The sequence below is a fragment of the Zeugodacus cucurbitae genome, chromosome 4 (genome assembly GCF_028554725.1).
Source record: "Zeugodacus cucurbitae isolate PBARC_wt_2022May chromosome 4, idZeuCucr1.2, whole genome shotgun sequence".
Lineage (NCBI taxonomy): Eukaryota > Metazoa > Arthropoda > Insecta > Diptera > Tephritidae > Zeugodacus > Zeugodacus cucurbitae.
In genome coordinates, this window is record NC_071669.1 from 64,241,018 (window position 1) to 64,257,338 (window position 16,321).

Sequence of the window (16,321 nt, forward strand, 5' to 3'; positions counted from 1 at the left end):
ATGTGGGCGGCGGTTGACTTGTTAGAGCTTTTTATCACAGTTGTTGTTTGTAGTGTTGTTGTTAGTGCGAATAATTTTTCGTTAGTAGCAAGCAGGCTATTTTTTGTAATTTTATACCCGAGTTCAACATTTCATACCAGAGTATTTTCAGGTCTACATACAAGTATCGTCATCCCAGACGAAGCTGTTTCAACGGTTTCATCATATGATCGTACATTAAACCAAAATGAGTGCATTATCATCATCTATTTTAGGTGTGGGGATTTTAAACTCAAAATGAGATAAAAATCTTAGTTGGATTTGAAACTTACTAAAGTCTCTGATAACAGTATATCAGTATCTGACAATAGCCATCTGATATCATATACTATATGGTTGATACTTCAACTGATAGAATTCTGACATCCATTTGACAGTCATCGAACTAACATCCGACTTCCAACTGACAGTCGTCTGACTACTTTTTGATAGGGGTCAACTGTCAGTCATCCAATTGACAACTGACGTCCACTTGATATTACCAATCTGACAACCACTTGACAGCAGTTATCTGACAGTCAGTCATCGAACTCTTCAGTTGACATTTCATAAACACTAGATCTTTAACTTGATCTTAAGAAATGTGAATACACTTTTATGTCCGACCATAAGATTTAATAACGAACTGTTAGTGAAGTAGTATACAAATTTATAATTCGATTTTGAACTTTCAACGGATAATCGCCAAAACTTGCAGAAAGTACGAGTAGCCAGTTCCTCCTAGTCGAATTTGAGGTCGAGAGCCCGTTCTGAATTCCTCAAATCCACTCGAACTTAATACAACCTTACTTTTTGTGTGTTTGTATGAATTTTTCACTAGCATCTAACGGTAATTTTTTCAGCTCCCTCACTAAATTGTATTTCGTCCATACAAATGTATGTATGGTTTTGTATATATGCCTGCGTATACCAAACATAAATGTAATAATGAAATTATGGCAATTTACAATTGTTCTGCGCTCGTCAGTAAATCATTTTGATGCCCATTGCACCCCCCCCAAAGCAGTCGTTCTCTAGTTCACCTTTGATATTTCACCAGAAATGGTCTTTATATGCACTTGTGTTTGTGTCCTCGTTTGTTTGGCTCTGCTCGTCAGCTCGTTTTATTGTCACTACATTTACGGGCACCTGTCGATTCCTTAAAGGCAGAACACAAATGCTTATGGTCTTAGACATACGGGGTGTGTCAAAATTTTATGCAGTCAATAAAGGTACCTATTTTGTCAGGAAATTAGAAAGAAGTTTATTAAGTCTTGTTCTCAGGAAAAATTATTTGGATCAGATAACAGCTTAGATGAGAGATACACCTTAGAAATATATAGACATCTGCCTTACCATCTGTGAAATTAAAATCATCATTTCAAGAATTTACGATTTTCCACAAGTTATAAAAAATATTTGTAAAATTATCTCGATCGCCAAAATGTAGGCAATTTTAATCAGCGGAAAAAACTTAAAATTTCTATCTTTATAACAATTTTTACTACACCTACTAACTCACCCTGTATTCATATAATTTATTATAGTGTCTATATAAATTGCATTCATATGAATTACATACGAGTCCACATATTCAACTATATTATTATCTATGAATGTACTTTTGTTTATGACTTATGAGCTTCAATATGTGTGTCTATAGATTGTACGTTGATTCTTTCAAATGTGCTTATATATATAAATTCCATGGACTTTATGCTATCTCACCAAAGCTCATTGGCAGCTGACAGACCCTGCAGGAAAAAATAGTGAAGTTATACTGGTCCAAGCTCTCTAGTGAATATGAAGATATATATTTTTTAACTTACGGAGAATTTATAATTTTTAAATTATTTACTATAGAACTGATAATATTTATCTCCAAGCTCCCCAAACTATACACTTTATAACAAGTTTCAGCTTGAATTATATGCGTTCTAAAATTGTTGCCTACCTTTTGGCGCATTCATATTAAAAACTCTTGCATTTATGAACAATTTTCCTGCTGGCCACACAAAACTATTTAAATATATGTTTGTATACCTGAAGAAGTAGTACAGATGTGCCTAAATGTACGTGGAAGTGTACGTAAAGGCACATTTATGTATAGTAAATGGCATTTGTGAAATGTCATAAAATTGTATTATTGCATTTGTGCTTGATTTTATTTCCGTTTCCGTTGTTGCCGAAAATTATGATTGTTATTTGGTAACTCAAAGCGTTTGCCCTGAAATATACGATAATGGGTAGGTAAAAACATAAATGTATTTATGTATGTATGCTTCTGGCAATTACGGTATTTCATAAGCTTCTTCACCCCTGTGTTGTATCCACAAATTGAGTCGAGTTCATATTAAAATTACTTTGTTTGGGTGATTTTATGAATTTATGTAGAATTTAAAGAATAAGAAATAAACAAATTTACAGAAGCTAGGATAAGACCTTCAAATTGAAGTCTGGAACTTGCAAGATCTGAGCTGAGATCTCAAAAAATTTTGGAAAATAATATTGAATACCGCCACGAAATGTTTTTCGTAAAATAAGTCTTATTCACATTTATCAACCAATTCTATAAGAAGGGTCGCTGTACACCACTTTTCCACACAGTGAACCCACCTTTGCGAAAAAGCCCCATTATATTCAAAACAATAAAATTCATATGCATCGCAATGCGATTTCTATTTATTCATCGCAATATCAAAATTTACAGCGAACAAGAAATCCACTAATTTAACTCCTCAACTTCGAGCAAGTCTTCACGTAAGTCGGGAATTGTGTGAACACCGACACCAAATCGGTTACTGCAGACATATTGCATGTGCCATAGGTGCCCGGTGTGGATGACAACTTCTTCGACAAGGTGATTGTCTTGCCAACTTGATTCTTCAGCGACAGCATTTTACCCAACAACTTGAAGAAACACGAGAATGAAGTATTCTTCTTGGCATCAGCCTGATCATCGAGCGCACCATTGTTGCAAACATTGCTGTTCAAATTGATAATATCATTGCAGGTGTTCACCACAGTCTGCACTTGATTGATCAAAGCGTTGAGGTCCTTCAAAGCGCCACTATTACAACCCTTGAAAGCATTCAGGAAATTAACGGCTTCACTGCGTATGCTCATCACACGGCGTACGGTGCAATTGACACCTTTGAGCGTACGTAAACTGCCCGTAATGGCGAACCATAAGATGCCGAAGACACTGAATGTATCCGCATCGCCAAGTTCATCGGCGATACCCAAAGGTGCGAACTCCGCTATTTCATTATCCTCGATGGAGTAATCGATATCGGCCTGAGGAAGAGAGGATAACAATATTTGAAGATATTGAAGACTAGTAAACTAAGTCAAGCAAGTTAATGTCGAGGTACTCACCGCGACGAATGCTAGGCATAGCGTAAAGACGACTGCAAGCACAGCTAACTTCATTGTGATCGCTTTGGTTGGTAAATACTGTTGTGATTGAAAATATTTGCTCGCTCTATGCTTTATATTGTTAAAGGCAACACACGAAAGCATAATTGTTGGATTAACTATAAACTGATAACGGTTACTGTTATCGCTCGTTTTGATCGAACGATAATATTGAGCTTAATGAAGAAAATTGTGATATCGCAAAATCGAAAATCCGTTAACGTTTTCGTGCTTAACTACGGTTGAGTATTCTTGGTATAAGAGAAATTTTCCATTCCACAAAAATTATCGCAAAAAGACAAAATATTTTTATAAGCCTTTTTTAGTAAAAAAAAAGGACTATTCATCGTGGATTTTCTGATTCTTTTATATGTGTAATCCTAAAATTCCTTTTTTAAGAAACTGGTAAGTTACTGAGTGACTAATCAATTATTAATTATATGTCTGAACACTTCATAGTCAAAATATTTATAGTAGTATCGTATATGAGTTTTAATAATACGCACCCAAATGATAAATATACCATTAGGTATAATTCTTTTATTAGATAAGTAAATATATAGTACTTAATAAAGAGTGTATGACTTGCTTAAAAAGTACAAAGATAAATACGGGTGTTAAGGTATTATAAACACAGCAGGTGTGTAAAACACGTTATTGTTTAAAGAGTTCAAAAATAATATGACGCCATTAACACAACAAACATTGTAAACATGGCAAAAATAAATAAGGGACAATATCTTGCTTTCGATAAATTAGCGTATTCTCGATTACCGGATCTGAATTGTACTTCTATGTATGATCATCGATTGATTGCTCGTTAATAATTAAAATTCTAAAGGAAGAAAGCTACAAGCTTAAGACTAATAAAAATTTTTAAGAACCTTTTTTTAACATTTTTTAATCAAAGGCTCCCTAAATCTTATTCTTAAATAATTTTCGACCTTTATAAAAATCTATGTAGTGTACATATCTTAATTACAGAACCTTTGAAACTTAACCAATAAACATGTCAAAATATTACTTACAAATAAGTCACCTCAGTTAGATTATAGGGCAGAGATATTCCTCCCATTTATGAGGTGCGTTAAAAAATAACAGGAATTTTAAAATTTCCAATTGTCCAGTCATTTGTTAGACATGGAACCGTGTGACTTATCCTAGTTCCAAAAATAAAGTGAACCTTAAAGAGCGTACGAGAAATCGCTGAAAGAGCTAAAGATTATCCAAAACACCGAGTTTAAGAAATGTTTCGACGATTGGAAGAAACGCTGGCATAAGTGCATAATATAATTGGGACTACTTTGAATACGAAATTATTAATCTAGACGATGAATAAATATTTACTTCAAAAAACGAAAATTCCCGTTATTTTTTGAACACACCTCGTATGGTGTGTCTTGATAAATTTAAACAAATTCAGGGACTCATAAGTTTTATTATTATTTATGTTATTATATTTTATTCCTAATGACTAATAGATGATATTAGAAGCTTTGTCATGGCAAAATTACGCTCGGAAGTTTGTCTGGGCCTGCCAATGTTCGACTAGTATTACAAAAAAGATTTTAATATTGGTGGAAATACCTTCCCTATGCCTTATAAATTATTAAATTAAAGACACGAGAAAATTTTAAAACATTTATTATTGTAATTGGAATCTTAGGGACTCCCAGTCTGATTTATGAGGTTTTCTGGAAATTTGTAATGGTCTCGGATTAGTTTTAACAATTTTTGGAAGCCATATTCATGTTAGATATGCCTCATTTGGTATAATATAAGATATCTTCTTCTTGCACTTTTCTTTTATAGACACTTAAAGCCGTCCTTAAAAATAAGGAAAATAAGGTACTTAATATGTTCAAGGAGAAATAAATTATATAAAATAATAAAATTGTAATCCTAGACCAAAGAAAGACAGCATAGGACTGCATAGGTCAGCTTGGTATAAGTTATCTTGAATCTAGTAAATATTTCTCAATAAACTTAGAAATTTTTTATAGAGGAGCAAGCATTGACGCATAATCTAACTGTCTTCTACTAGGACTTTAAGACACTACAGCAGACTTTTTTCTTAATCACTTGAACAAATATTTAGCTTTCGATAGTGTTTCCAATTAATAATAATTTTAATTCTCTCCTTTTCTGAGTAGTGAAGAAAAAAGCTTTCTCTACTATATATTCCACGACCTGTCTACTATAATTGCTAATCATCACCAGTTCTCATAATTATATACAAATACATATTATGTGTCTATAAAAATGTACAATCAAGCTTAAGTCCTGATTGCCGTGGCCACTTTGTTATCGTCTGCCTTATTGCTACATTTCTATTGTTCTTTTCTTAATGTTATTGTATCCAATTACAAATGACGTTTAGTGTGTGAAATGAACAAAAGTAGAAAAGTCAATTATACACAAGACATTGAAGTCCTACTTTACGACCGTTATATGGTGTATACCTAGTAGGAAAAATCTGAACATTTTGTGGAAGAGAATAAGAAAGAGATGTTATTGAAAAAGAAAAGGTTGAATTTATCATATATCATAGCTTTATTTGTTATCTACATGGAGAGTAAGAGAGACATAGGGATATTCACTTTTTAACCCATTAAAGTCATAGGTCTCTTGAAGATGACATTTTCTCTAATAAAAATTCAAAAGAAGTCATCGAACCACTTATTCATGTCTAAAATTGAGAAATACTCTCGAGAGCGTATGAAATTAATTCAGTCTACAAAGAACTACTTAGAAAATTGTTGCCTACATTTTGGCGCATCCACTTTTAACTGAAAAAGTTCGAGTTCCTCATTGGTAATTTCCCTACGAGACCACTATATGCCATTGCACTCGCCTAAATGCCTGCACTACCTTTTTCCCACCCAACGACGATTCTTTATCTTCGTCACTTGCACCTCTAGCATTCGCGCGCCATTGCATCGAACTAATTTTCAACGTTCGCTCGTTCGTTGATGGTCGCAGAAACGGCATGCCATAGAGAAAATGCGCTTTCTTAGCTAATTGGAATTGAAACATAAATTAAAAGTCGGAAACAGAAATACATTTGCCAACAGCGCAAGCACAAATAAACAATAAAAAATCACAACAACAACAACAATAACAGCAATAAACCTGAGCGTTTCAATGTTGTTGTGGAACCTTAAACTAAAGGAGCTCAACGATGAGTGTATGTGTGTGCTGGGTCAGGATATTACGAAACGTCTCATTTTACTCCACTAGGAGGGCAGTGGATATACTCCTGCGCTTCACCTCTCTTCCAACCCCAGACAGCGTATGTCACGTTGCAACTTTTGTGATAATGTGCGAACATTACTATAACTATTTTCTGTGTTATTTGTTGTTGTAGTTGCACAATAAATGACCGCCAGGCGGTACTTGAGGCTTAAGGCTCGCTTACTGCGTTTGCTTCGTTGATTCGTCTTTTGCTGTTGTCAGAAGATTAACTGTGGGCAATAATTTCGCTGTGCTTCGAGTTTCTTTTCTTCTCTCGCTTTTGTGTGTGTGTGTGTTGGTAATATTTCATTATATGTGGTAGTATGTAGCTATGTTGGCTGCACTGAAGTGCGACTGTCAAAGATGAATGTGGGAGCAATAAGCCTTTGATTGGTTTCGATATAAAAATTTACTGCCCAAGTGTTTTATGCCAGCACGACTGCTATGTGTGGACTATAAGTGTATATATAGGATATATATATTATATATACTCGTATGTATTATAACGGTATACTTAACGTTATATGTTTGTTTGTTTGTTTTCGTGAATTTTGTTATAAAACAAATTGCGGTTTGAGTGGCCGCGGAAAAGTTAAGCTTCGCTATTGTAATGATGATTACTTTCCAAGTACTTAAAAACATTCAAACTTACTTAACTGGAAACTTCTTCCTTATAGTGGATTTATATGAAACTACATAAAATTAAATTTAAAAAAATATATAATTCAATCGAGGTCTTGAGAAATATATTATATATAACTGTCTTAAAAGCCTCAAAAACCGCAAATATGAGAAAATTGTATGAAAAAAATTGTCAAGTTGTTGTTAGTGATATAAAACATACCCTCTCAACATGTTTTGTGGATGGACTTGCAATATGGATGATATTTTGAGTATGAAGCGGGTCACAACAACTGTCGTACCAAAATTGCTGGATTGTATTTAAAAGAAATGCTTATAGAGCTCTAAAATTATGTTGCTGAACAATAGATTCTTGAGAGGTTTCATTGATAGATTTCTAACAACAATTACATCTATTTTGGACTTACAACAATACAGTTGTACTACAAAGTAGGTCATGGAAAGGAATGGCATTATTAACAGAGATACCTCTAAGAGGCCACCTGCAGAGACTTGAGAGACTAGTAGAATCGGCAGAGCGTGCGCGGAAGTTAACGAGACACTCGAGCATTATCTCTGCGAATACCCGGCCTTCTGTCGGTTAAGAAGAGATTCCTTCCATGGCTCCCATTACTCTAATCTGAGAGAAATTGGGCAGCAGGGATGAAATAAACTCATAAAATTGTCGTACCAAAATTCCTCGATTTTATTTAAAAGAAATGATTATAGAGCTCTAAAATTATGTTGCTGAACAACAGATTCTTGAGAGGTTTCCTTGATAGATTTCTAACAACAATACAGTTGTACTACAAAGTAGGTCATGGAAAGGAATGGCATTATTAACAGAGATACCTCTAAGAGGCCACCTGCAGAGACTTGAGAGACTAGTAGAATCGGCAGAGCGTGCGCGGAAGTTAACGAGACACTCGAGCATTATCTCTGCGAATACCCGGCCTTCTGTCGGTTAAGAAGAGATACCTTCCATGGCTCCCATTACTCTAATCTGAGAGAAATTGGGCAGCAGGGATGAAATAAACTCAGAAGCTTCGTTAAATCGACCGAGTTGTTCAGGTGTCGCTTATCAGGGTACCTTTGGAGAGCACAATGGGCCTAAGTGCGGCCGCTTGCGAGCAGGCTCTCTTCGCCTCCCTTTTCAACCAACCAACCAATAGAGATAGGTTCCCGATATGTATGGGGAACAGCTAATCGGGTTGTGAACGTGCTCAAGTTGGTTTGGTAGATTATCAAAGCAATGACCTAAGACGAGAAGAGCTAACTGAAATGCGATCCTCCTTCTCTAAGATTGAACCTTGACCAATAAACACGTTTTCTGAATCTCGAGTTAGATAATGGCAATGGTAGTACTTAACAGATTTGTGTGTTCTTTACAATAAGAGCAACAACAATTAAGTGAGCGCACATTTCAGAAAATTCTTCTTGGCCAATTTTTGGCAGATCCAATTTTAGTACCAACCCTTGATAAGAATTTTGGACACAAGGAAGAAATCTTCGCCCTCGAAAGTAAAGTATATTTTCCAACATGAAAGGATATATAATCTGTGGAGACTATGATATGATATATAGACATATACTCGTAGATTTTAGAATCATAAATATATATACCACCGAGATAATGGCGAGTAAAATAATTATTACATTATTACTCACTTTACTTTGCTCACTGCTCAATAGAGCCTTCCTCAACCTCTCCATTCATAGTTCATCTGATTTTTGCCATCGACTCCCACGACTTCATATGTATGGTCGTAACTATTTATTTTGCCCGCCACTTCATGATAATATTTTATAGTCAAGTAAACTTTCTGCGAGTTACGCGACTTCATCTATCACATAAATGATGTGAAACTTTTCGAAGCCAGCAAGGATAATATAAAATGCAAAAAATAGAATATATATGTACATACATAGAGAGAAACAGAAAACAATTATTAAAACTCAACAATATTGCAAATGAAATTATTTTTTTTTTTTTGTATTTATGCCCGGTCAGTGGAAGTTTCACAATTTACAAATTGCTTTTAAATGGGCTGTAAAAAAAGTTTTAATGAGTTTTCAACGGACGCCACAACGCTTAGGCAACACTCGGGGAGTTAACACCTAGTTATTACATAATACATCTAAATATATACTTATAGAGATATTGCATGGGTAACAGTAAAATACGAAAGCAGAGAATTACAGTAACAAAATATAATAAAAGGAGCTTAAAATCATGGGGGCACTTCAACACCTTTATAAGGCACATACCGTTATACAATTGTATTATGAATTAAAAATTTCTTTTTTCTACGAAAACTGCAATGGAATGGCCTAAAAAAAAACAAAAACATTAATTTACAAAAATAAAAGCAAAACAATGTATAGAAAAATAACCTCACGCCTTAGTAATTGACGTTTCTATGAAATGTATCACTCTGCTGGAGTTCTGACCGAGAAACGAGCTCACAAAAACATTTACGAATATTAAATATTTAAGCAACAACAACAAATGCATTGGTGAATTTGTCGCCGTCGAAAATCACCAAAAAGTTAACAGAAAACGAAAGAACACAACAACAATCATTACAATGAGTACAAATTTATTGAAAACAAAATAGAAAATACAAAAAATACAAAAACAAATACAAGAAAAATGTAAACAAGAAAACGAAAAGTTAAAAAAGTAATAATAATAATAACAATAACAACATCATTATCGACCAAATGAGCAGGGAAGTGCAAGTTCAAGTCGGAAAGTTTCGCAGTGAGCAGGCGAGGCGAAATTAAGCGTCGCATAATGAAATTGTCGCAACAAAAAAGTTTGAAAAATTACAAGAACAACATGAGAAAAGTAGCGACAAATAAAAATGTTGGCGCAGTGAACTCTTAGTACACCCTGTTCTCGCAATCAAAATGTATCAAAATATTGCAGTAGGAAATTAATTTTGCCGCCCCCATCTCCACCCCGACCATTCACTTTCTAACTGCGAATGTTTCACCCCCCATATTCGCGTGTAATTGTATTTATGTTAGTTTCTTTACTCTCTTTCCTTTCTTATTATTATTATTTTTTTTTTGTAAGGAAATACTTTTTTAATGTAATTTTTTGTTGTTGGGGTCATTTACAAATAATGTAACATTTAATCTAATTTTCTGCAAAAACGAAGTAGTGCGCAGAGAAAGTGAGAATTTGTAATAATTACAAAAAAAAAAATTTATTTCTTATTAAAGGTTTAATGCAAAATTACTGCCGAAAGTTTATTTTAAATATTATTTTTACACTTAAGTTAAAGCATAAGTACAAGACTTCCTAACAACGTCGCGTTTAAGACTTTGTCCCACACTACCTACTTGCTGAACGCGCCAATCCACAAATAATACAATAATAATATCAAGAGCTACATTGTATTAGGTTAGAGAGAAAATAATAATAGCAATTTTAGTAGTTTAGAGATGTGTGTGGGATACCTAGTAGGAAAAATATGAGCTGGCGACTCATGGAAATAATTTTGAAGAAAACAACAGTTAGGAGTTTTCGAAAAAAGGTTTTTAGAAGAACAAACTTTTTTTAACATACTCGAACTTCTATAAGTTGAAGATCGCTATAACTCGAAGTTTTGAATTGGCAATAGCGTTTAAAAATCAAATTATATACAAATTACCTTCCATAATTCGAACTTTTCGACCAAGGGATAATTCAAAATTTAAAATTTTACTATCGAGTATTTTCCGTCTATATCGTATGGAGGCTAACAAAAAATATGATATCTTACTTATGGATTGCATAAATCATGTAACACAGGCATGGAATACAGACTTCAATAGCCTAACAATAGCAAACTCCAACGAACAAAATTACAGAATACATTTTATAAAATTTTATGTACACACGATAAGCGAAATAAATAAATAAAACTGTGTAAAATCTATATTTTAGAACTTTTTGGAAAATATAAGTTTTAATGGAAATTCTATAACTCGATGTCTCTCTAACTCGAAGTTCTTTTGTGGATTATGGTGATTCGAGTTGTATATATTATTTTATATTAACAGAGATGATTTTAGTTGTGGGAAATAAACACTTTTTGTCTAAGTCATATAAAATTACAAGATTCAGAAAAAATTCACCTTCTCTTGTGTATCAAAAGACAGAGTTTCTGTATAAATCCTTTCTTATAAACATATATGGTCTCCAAAAAATTATTTGAGTATCCTTAACAAGCAAAAAAATCCTTTGGAATTCTCCCAATCATCAATACTTTCGTTTTCATACAAATTTCCTACATGGCATGCGGCCGTTTGCTTTCGCAATGCTTTACAATGCAATCGAATACGAGTACCCAATTCTCTCATCAAATTAAATCAAGCGAAGTAATGGAATCGCCGTTATGTTCCCGCATGGACAATAAAACAAAACTCAATGCATTCATAGAATAGTGGGTAATCAACATTTGCTCACACGACTGTATAGTACATAAATATAGATATAGATATAAGCAAACATACGTACATATGTATGTATGTACAATACCTAACCTCTATTATATGATGTGTGCAGTCCATACTTAATTGGTTGTGGATGGAGGAAAAGCAGCAAATCGCGAAGGGATCAAAGATTGGATGTACTACAACAACAAGATATTGTGTTAAGAAATTTTCTAAGTTCACACAAAATTGTTTTAAAGAGTAACTATATTTAGTTTCTGAAGCGGAGTTCAATTTTAAAGAGTAAGCAAGCAGTACATTACTTAAGAAGCATTTAAATTAACAATCTTTTTTTTATGTAAAGCCCCATTTATATTTTATTATTTAGTGATAGAAATATAGTTCATAGTTTGTTAACTCCAGGAGCTCTGGGAATTTTACGATAGATCATGGCAGTAATATCCAATGTTATAATATAATATAGTGAATCCAACAGACAATAATAAGAAATCCAATAAACTGAAGTATTGAAAGCAAGATATAATATAATAAAAAGAGATTGAATCATTTAAGTACCTTTTATGGAATTCTACTGGATGTTTTGTTCAAGTAAAATTTCTCACAAGAGAGCAGAGCTAAAAAAAAACATACAAAGACCAATTCCCTCTTATGTATATAGGAGTATATAACTATTTATTCAAGGAACTTCTATATTTCTATTCTGTTTTATGAAATTATTACAAGAGCATTTTATTAACTTTTTTGAATCTCCATTACATTTTATTATGATATTATGAATATCGGAGCCTTTTAGAAAGCTTAAGCAGTATAACGAACAGTTCCGAGATTCTATCATGTTCATATACCCTATATAAAGGGTTTTTTCAATAGTGACGCTACAAAAGTAGACAAACAGCAAACATCGCCATATTTTTCAACGCTCTTTTGACATTTGTCTACAGTAAGATCCAACAACGAGTCAAAATTATTAAAATTTACTACCGAAATTCGGAGGCAGTGGCCTCGACTTTAAGAGCGCCTCATCCCACGTATCGATGAGGATCATTTCTGGCGGGATGGCTTCGTCAATAAGCAGAATATGCGTTATTGGTGAGGCAGCAATCCAGTCACCATTGCATCCCCAAAAAATTACGGTTAGATCCGGTTTATGGGCCGGCGTCGCGACGTCATTGCGCCGTACTTCTTCCGTGCGCCGGCACTTTACTTTGGAAGGGAGTCGCTACCGCTCAATCATAACCAAATATGTTTAGCCCGAATGGGATGATATGGACTTGGACAATATGTGGTTTCAACCGGACGGCGCCACAAGCCACACAGCGAATGTCACAATCGATTTATTAATACAGTCAATCCAAGCCAATTGGACGCCTCGGTCGTGCGATATGACGCCGTTAGACTATTTCCTGTGGGGCTACGTCAAGTCCATGTAGAATTAAATAAATTTTTAAGAAAGTCTTCAAACAAAACTATTATCCTAAGGAATACTTCGTTTTGGGTTAATCTAAAAGTAATTCGAATATATATAATATACTGTTCCCATTACCGTAATGAATAACGGTAATTTTAAAATGAAAACTGTTATCAAATATTTGCGTGTTACTTTCGGGTATTTAGTAAATCAAATGGTATACTCACCAGCTGATCGCTAACAAAACTCAATCGCTATCGCGCTGTGACCAGCCCAATTCGTATTGGCTGATCGTGAGCGCGACCATGGCCGAGGTGTGATTAAATTTGTATGTGGCAAAATTGATTTGTAATGCTGCTGCCACTCATGCGGCGCACGAAATGACAAGTACAAACTGGAATATGGCATAAACATAACGCAAAGATAAGGTGAAAATGAAATGAGCGCAAATGAAAAAAAATCTGTGATTTCTTAATTGCGGTTTCTTTTATACCGTTAATGGGTAACATTGAAAAAAATGTTATGATTTATTATGAAGCGTGCCATTTGGACAACAAAAAGTGATTTTTGATAAAGAAATAAAACACAATTTTGAGAAAAATCAAAAACGACGAATTATGCCATGTAATGCAGCACTTTGCATTACTAATGCACGCCCACATATTTGTTGTTTGTGTAATAATGAATTATGATTATAAAATTATTAAATAATATGTATAAACTGAAAGTTGACTGTAATTACTATAAAACGCCCCGTGCGCTTTGGCAACAGCATCAGTTCCCATTTCAGCTTCACAACGCTTAGAGCAACCAAACATTTGGATTATTCATACACAACAGCAAGAAAGGATCAAAATCAGCAATCTCCACAAAATGGCATTCAAATTCATTGTACTCTCAGCAATCTTGGCCGTCGCCAGCGCCGGTGTATTGCACCATCCCGTCAGCTATGCTCATGTCGTCAATCCCGCTGTGGATGCTGTCGCCGCGACACACCAGAACGTTGTACGCTCCTTCGGCGGTACTGTCTCCCAGTACTCGAAGAACATCGAGACCCCTTACTCCAGCGTACACAAATCGGACACACGCATCAGCAACAACGTCTACACACCAGCCGTCGTTAAGACTGTCACCTATGCTGCACCTGCCGTGACCAAGACCTATGTGAGTGCACCCTCGCAAACCGTTTATGAACATCACGAGGCCGCACCTGCCGTCTATGAGCACGCTGAACACGCACCAACCGCTGCGGTGTACACCCATGCCGCACCAGCTGTTGCCAAAACTGTGACTTATGCCGCTCCAGCTGTAACCAAGACCGTCAGCTATGCTGCGCCAGCTCCAGTTTACCACCATGAGGCTCCTGTGGTCAAGGCAGTCAGCTATGCCGCGCCAGCTCCAGTTTACCACCATGAAGCTGCTCCAGTGGCCACCACCACCTACAATCATGGACCAGCTGCCACCACTTACACCCACAACTCACCCTCTGTTGCCGCTTATGGTTCCAGCCAAACTGTGCAGTACTCACCCGCCGAGATGGTCTCACACATGAGCTTCGATGGTTTCGGCACACACTGGGGCTTCTAAGTTGACTTTTGTTGTTGCATAAGACTGTACAGCGTTTGTCGATGAAAGCGGAACTGTTCGAGGAGTTTGAAATTATTATTTTTTAATATTTTATTTTTTTGTTGTTATTTTGTGTTTGTTGTACTCACACATTTATTATTGTCATTCACATTGTGTTTCTATATGCATGATAAATATTATATGATCACTATTTAATCACTCAATTAACGAAGTTTTCCATTTCTTAGCAAATAAAAGGCATTTTAAACAAAGAAAAACTGTTTTTGAAATTATCTTTTAATTCTGCCGGGAAGTCATGCAATCAGCTATAAACAAATCATAAAATTGCTATTGCCTTAGGAGAAGTAAAACAATAATATCGCCAAATCCTTTTAGCCATTCTGGTGAGCCATCTACAAATGGGTTAAGTGCTTCAGTGGTGTATTAAGTGATTGTGTGTGGTACAGTGGGACAAAAATGAGTTTGTTTGTATATAATTTTATTATTATTAAACAAGTAAGGAAAGGCTAAGTTCGGGTGCAACCGAACAGTTTATACTCTCGCAATTTATTGTAATTTTATTAAGATAAGACAATTTGGCTCATATATTCGGCATAAAAACCAAAAGAGTAACGAAAATCCTCATATATGGTATATGAGGTCTGAGGTAATTTCTGAACCGATTTCTAAGATATCTCACATATTAACCAATATATGCTTTTGAAAATCTCCCACTGTGAAGAATTCCCACTGTGGAATTTTGAAAATATAATTAGGTATTGGGAACTAGATATCCGGCGCATTGGAAAGTTATAGTCCGATTACGACGATTTTTCCATAAGTGATGCCACAGCTCAAATACAAAGTTTATGTAAAGTTTTATTCCGCTATCTTTTTTAGTTCCTAAGGTAAGTGAAGGAATAGAATGGAATTCAAAATTGAGTTATATCCTCATATAGTAGGCGTGGTTGTGAAGGGTCTCAAGAAAATATTATGTACCGAATTGAAATCGGTCGAGTAGTTTCTGAAATATGGTTTTGGGCCAATAAGTGGGAGACATCATACCCATACCCACGGTAGGAACCGTTTAGCCGGTTATAGCCGAATCGATGATAGCGCGTTACTCCTCTCTTTGCCTCGCACTTCGGCGCCAATTGGAGATCCCAAGTGTAACCCAGTCGCTCTCCAAATGATCCTTTCAACGGAGTTGAGGCCTTCCCCTTGGAAGGATGGGATCGTGTATAGAAGTTCACGTAAGTGAGGAATTGATTGTCATTCGCTTAGGAGCAGCCAGAAACGATTCTTCTCCACATGGTTCAAGCAGCTCACGACTTCCGGTTTTAGACCAAGTATCCACTGGGTAGCCAACAAACACCCGTTGGAAGGCGAACCCGCTTTTGCAGTTGTGCGTAGGCTTTGGGACCCACCACTTAAAAACGAAGTACCAAAAAATCATACCTATTTTCCTTAAAAAGTGTGCAGCTTTCTTCTGCCATCTTTTCTGTACAATTTAGTGCTTCTGATGTCTTCCGTTAGTGAGTTAACGCACTGATAGTAATTTTCAACCCAACCTTTGTGTGGGAGGTGGTCGTGGTCGTGTACCAAGTTTCG

At 35.3% G+C, this 16,321-nt stretch overlaps 3 protein-coding genes across 10 annotated transcripts in view; 1 reads left to right on the forward strand and 2 right to left on the reverse strand.

The window, feature by feature from the left end:
* The window catches only part of LOC114803847 (cytochrome P450 4d8-like), a 38,557-nt gene that overhangs the window by 8,683 nt on the left and 13,553 nt on the right, over window positions 1-16,321 (reverse strand). The window contains exon 4 of one of the 8 annotated variants that reach the window (XR_008470854.1): window positions 5,270-9,156. The exons of the other annotated variants lie outside the window; for them this stretch is intronic. The gene's annotated coding sequence lies outside the window, so the exon portion shown is untranslated. Of the gene's footprint in view, window positions 1-5,269; window positions 9,157-16,321 lie in introns of those variants that run through there. 8 annotated transcript variants of the gene reach the window in all.
* LOC105211128 (uncharacterized) lies at window positions 2,673-3,547 on the reverse strand. The gene is made up of 2 exons (XM_011182427.3): window positions 3,397-3,547; window positions 2,673-3,315 (listed from the first exon to the last, which is right to left on the reverse strand). The coding sequence occupies exons 1-2, from the start codon at window positions 3,538-3,540 to the stop codon at window positions 2,749-2,751; spliced, it is 711 nt and encodes a 236-aa protein (XP_011180729.2). The 5' UTR covers window positions 3,541-3,547; the 3' UTR covers window positions 2,673-2,748.
* On the forward strand, window positions 13,898-14,931 carry LOC105211126 (pupal cuticle protein G1A). Its single transcript, XM_011182426.3, has one exon. It carries the CDS (start codon window positions 14,018-14,020, stop codon window positions 14,729-14,731), a length of 714 nt encoding a protein of 237 aa, XP_011180728.1. The 5' UTR covers window positions 13,898-14,017; the 3' UTR covers window positions 14,732-14,931.